Genomic DNA, 5037 nt, shown 5'->3' on the forward strand with positions numbered 1-5037 from the left:
GTCTTACAGCCACGCAGGATCTACGCAGCTGTGCAAGCTCATCAGACCACCAATACACCGCTCGCCTCGAAGGAACAGTGTGTATTCTCGGCATGGCCCCATCGCAGACATGCGACATAGAAACGCCAAGACGTGCTACTTCTTCTTCTACCTCAATTAGATTTCCATCTCGAGGTGCGGAGAACCAAGCCTCGACTAAGGCAACCTCGACTAGATAGTCCCGGTCCATACGGGACAACGACCAACGCGGACCAACACATCGCAAAGGCTGGTTTGGACCGTTAGAATAAGCTGAGTTCCCGGAGATACCAAACCTCACATATCGGTGATCAGACAACGTCTCCACGTTCTTTTTCACTTCCCAGCCATGAACACGGCGTGCCAGGACGCCATCAGCGAAGGTGACGTCAACAATGGAGCCACCTTGCCTTCGCACGCACGTGTTAACCGATCCTCGGTTAAGGACCGTGAGTCCAGTCACCGTCGCCCATTCCTCCAGTTCTCGTCCACTTGGAGTCGTTGCCGGGCAACCCCAAGCCACAGATTTGGCATTGAGATCACCAGCAATTAACACTCGACTGGAGCGACTTCTGCCTATCAAGGCGCCGACCTCAGCAAGGAAGTCCTCAAAGTCAGCTAGACTCCGATTTGGCGAGAAGTACACTCCCACCACCATTATATCATGGATGAGGGCTGATACGTACCCTTTACCCCGGACCACATCCACGAGGGCTGGAGAGCCTTCGATGGACCGGGACGTTATGGCTACCAATCCGTCTCGATCCCCCACCCAATCGACCCCAGATGGGACGTAGTAAGGCTCGGACACAACAGCTACGTGAATCGACCACTCCGCCATGCTCTGGAATAGAAGGTCCTGAGCTCTGGCGCAGTGATTGATGTTTGCCTGGAGGAGGTTCAGATCCATAACTAATCTTCAGTCATTGGAACCTCCTCTGGCCCTACAGTTTGCTGCGGTAAAGACGAAGACTGTTTGCTTCTCAGATCTATATTGCCTCCCCTCTTCTTCTTATTCGATGTGGAAAGACAAATTCTGCCTCCCACGCGATGTTCGGCTGACTTACCCGCAGCTGCACATACTACGCAGTATGGCGCAGCGGAGCACCCACGAGACTTATGACCAGGTTGGCCACAGCGGTAGCACAACCCACTGCGGTCAATGCCTTCTTTGCACTGAACACCTACATGGCCCGGAGCAAGACATCTGTAGCACATGAGGGGTCGGGCATCCAACAGTTTGACTTGAGCGGACACCCAGCCCACAAGAAGCCTTCCTCCTGCTACAATCTTTTTAGCGGCAGCTACGGGACAGTGCACTAAAACTGCACCCAGTCCATCGTAACCGCTTACCACAACGCCAGCCCGTACTTGATCAGCTGGACATCCTCCCACTGACGCAACTGCGGCAATCACCTCAGCACTAGTTACGGAGTCATCCAAGCCAGTAACTCGCAGATCTACAGATTTTATAGGTCTGGAGACCGTGACAAAATCATCACCTAAGACCTCCCTAAGCTTGTTAGCTAGCAAGTCCGCTTTATCAGCACTGGAGGCTCCAGGGAATTCAAATAGGCGGCCTCCTGTTGCAGCCTTTCGAAGTCTGACTCCGTGAGCTCCGATATCCGCCGCATTGATTTTCTCCTTTGCAAAGGTGATTACCTTCGCATAAGTTGTACCGCTTTCCTCAACTCCCGGCTTTAGCGTCAAGAGCACCGCTGATCCGCTGACCGCACATCCAGGGGGGCGGAGTTTGCTGGCACGGCTTTTCGGGTCGAGTTGCTGTTTGCGACCCACTTTTGTCCATTCCGACGCTGACATCTGAGACTGCCGCTGCTCCTGGTTCGTAGCGGGCAGGTGTCCATCCTTTTTCTTATACTTCTTCTTTTTCTTCCTTTTCTTCTTCTTCTCTTGAACGCCTTTGGAGGGTGTAGAAGTTGAAGTAGATGTCCCTTCTTTTGCCCCCTGTGTCCGATTGGACCCAACTGGTCTCTGTGCTGTACTGGGCCCGGGTTGTGCAGACGTTTGAGGCACGTTTCCTTCAGCTGGTCTGGACGCGTCCGATGCAGACCCTGAGACCACAGCTGCATAATTACGCCCAACTTGCCTATTATCCGACGCAAGCGGCGGCCGAAGGTTTCTCGCTGGGAGGAGCCTGTCCTCAAATGTCGCCAGACGGGCGTCCAACATTCCTCCGACCTGGATCATAACCGTTCGGCAGATCTCCTCTAAAGTGAGCGCGTCTGAAGTTGGTCCAGAGCGCTTGGTTTTATTATTTTTTCCGTTATTCTTTGAAGGAGGTTGAGTTACAGGGGGTGCCTCCTCCGTCACATCCATAGGAGGGGGGACAGAACCCTGATTCTGCTCCCCCTTCATCTCTTGGCGTAATTGAGACAGCTCAGTCCGAAGACTGGCCATCTCGGCCTGCAAGCGAACATTGTCCGCCTGCAATTTTCTCGTTTCCTCCGATATATTGCGTGATGCCAGGACTTCCACGGCCGCCTTAATAGAGTCCGCAGCGTCTTTTAAATCGCGTACGAAGGTACCCTTCAAGTTGGAGGACTTAGTGGCTACCTTTTTGATAATTTCCACGTCCTCTAGTACCTCGTTTTGCAGACGAGCAGCGGTTTTTTCGTCGATCCGCTGTCCGTCCGTGGATCCTACTCCTTTGCGCAAAACCCGCCGACAGCGGGCGACTTCAGTCTCTTTAAGGAGGTCTTCTTCTGCACGTAGCCTAGTCTGTTGGCGGGCCTCCCTGGTTCTGCCCAGACTACTACGAAAGCGCCCACTGTCTGGCACTTGACCTATGCGCCTTACGGGCACCGGTGTTCCAGGCCTTTCTTCATCAGTGGACATATTATTTTCTTCACCCTCGCTGAGACGGGGACGTTTCGCTCCGCCCATTGGTACTATCACTGGAGAGCCTGATCTCGATCCGAGCCGGCTCCCGACGGGTCTAAGGCTGCTGTCAGATTCCGACGCCACCTCTTCAGCACCGTTCCTTGTACCTGTTTCTCTTCTACTACTTTCTCCTCTTTTTTCTCCCACTCCTTTCTTTGCCCAAAATTTCCCCCCCAAACCTAACACATCCTCTTCACGTCGGTTGGCCCCCCCGTATACGTCGGGGCCGATGCGCCGGCTTTCCAGCGCACCAAGGGATTCCCCCTTTCGGGGACCCTCCCGGGTAGTTATATTTGCCGCCGTGTAATCCATTATTTTATTTTTTATTGTCCCTAAACCCCCCAATGTGACGCCTTCGGGACTGAATTCCCATCAGCCACTCATCCCATCGGCAGGCGACGGACCTTGGGATTGGGGTAATTTTTATAGAGGTTGTCTTCCTCGTGGCCCCTCGCTCCGTGCGTGAGGCCCCCGGTTCCGCTCAGTGTGGATTACGGGTTGCCCGACGGTAGCTGAAGCCAATGCTCACCGGTTATGAAGACCAGCAGAGCCCGTCGCGCTTGTAAATTTTTAACGAGGTTTTCTTCCTCACGGCTCGGAAGCCACTAGAACCCAGCAGGAAACCAGATTCATCCCCTTATATTGCCATTTAAACGCTCGCTATGTCCACTCTGATAAGCAAAGCAGTACCAGGAGCATCCAGACGGCAAACCTCAGTTGCAGCACATAAAAGTGCCCCACCCCCTGCTAGTTTTGGTTCACGCCGGGTTTCCCCGGTACCTCGTTAGGAGGCTTTCCCCTATCCACCACCCAGGGGACGCACCCGATGGAGGACTAGCAACCCCACACGGGAACCTAACCTAACCTAACCTAACCTAACCTAACCTAACCTAACCTAACCTAACCTAACCTAACCTAACCTAACCTAACCGGATAGATTCTGTCAATATTTTTCATAAATTTACAGTCGGTGTTGGTCTTTAATTGTCAATTTGCAGTCCGGGCGACGTTTTCAGACCTCCTGCGTCTCCCTGTAACATAAAAAACAAAAATCATTAATATTCATTTTTTCAAAATTTTCATACTTCTCGTAAATTTCTCAAAAAATTTTCCAAATTTCCAGCAATTTTGAGACGGCCTTGCTCCCTGTGCGACCGCGAGTGCGCGCGGGAACCGGATCCGTGCTCAAATTTGCATTCCTGGCCCACCCGCCTTCCCTATTGCGTTTACTGGAGGTGCTAGACTCCAGCAATACCATAGGGAGAGCCAAAAAAAAAAAAAAAATTTTATTGTCGTTTCGGGTTCTCCATCTTGTGAGGATCCGAAACGTACACTTTAAGGGGTGGGTCCTCTAATTATATTGATCTAAACCAGAATTGACAAATTAGGGTCAATTAGGCCGACTATTTAGACTATTGGGAGGCTTTTACACCTCCCAACATAATTAGGTTAAGACAAAAATTATTGACACATTAAGGTATTTTGACTTGGGAGGCAATTTACACCTCCCAATTATATTTTTGACATATTCTACCTATTTAAGAATAAGACTTTAAGGGGGCAATTTACACCTCCCAAAGTAAATTATTTTAAAGACAAAATTGACAACATATTTACTGACCTTGGGGGCACTTTACACCTCTATAACTATAAGTTTAGATTAAGGAATTGACTGTGATTTAGACTAGAATCTAGTAACTAATTGACAGTTAGGAGGCACCTTACACCTCTCAACTAAATAGATTTAATTAATCAATTTATTCAATTAAAGGTTGGGTTTACTTAGTACACCATGTTCGGCATCAGAAGTCCAGCCAAGCCTTCGCAGTCCCGCGAAAAGGCCATACCCCGCACACCCCCTGTGTCAGTGAATGACGGTCTTGTCCACAGTGAAGACGAACTACTGGCCACGCAGATAACTCCATCTAGGGAGGTGCAGGCTGTGCCCTCCTGCCCCGAAGCGAAGAGTGCGGCGGCTCGGAGCAGAAGGGTACACTCTGACACGAGAACAGTATCGCCGAATATGACCTTCGTTACACAGCCGAGAGGGAGGATAACTGAGGCCAAGGCATGTGTCGTAAAGGCCAAACTACAACTCAATAACTCTCGGAACACTAA

General features: G+C 50.9%; 1 protein-coding gene across 1 annotated transcript; it reads right to left on the reverse strand.

Moving 5' to 3' along the window:
* Positions 1-930: 930 nt before the first annotated feature.
* On the reverse strand, positions 931-3231 carry LOC112047623 (uncharacterized). Its single transcript, XM_024084793.2, has one exon. It carries the CDS (start codon positions 3229-3231, stop codon positions 931-933), a length of 2301 nt encoding a protein of 766 aa, XP_023940561.2.
* Between the last annotated feature and the right edge of the window lie 1806 nt (positions 3232-5037).

The sequence above is a fragment of the Bicyclus anynana genome, chromosome 14 (assembly GCF_947172395.1).
Source record: "Bicyclus anynana chromosome 14, ilBicAnyn1.1, whole genome shotgun sequence".
Classification (NCBI taxonomy): Eukaryota; Metazoa; Arthropoda; class Insecta; order Lepidoptera; family Nymphalidae; genus Bicyclus; species Bicyclus anynana.

Bases quoted from the DNA above. Each gene is read 5' to 3' on its own strand.
- LOC112047623 (XM_024084793.2), bottom strand. From the start codon at position 3,231: ATGGATTACACGGCGGCAAATATAACTACCCGGGAGGGTCCCCGAAAG.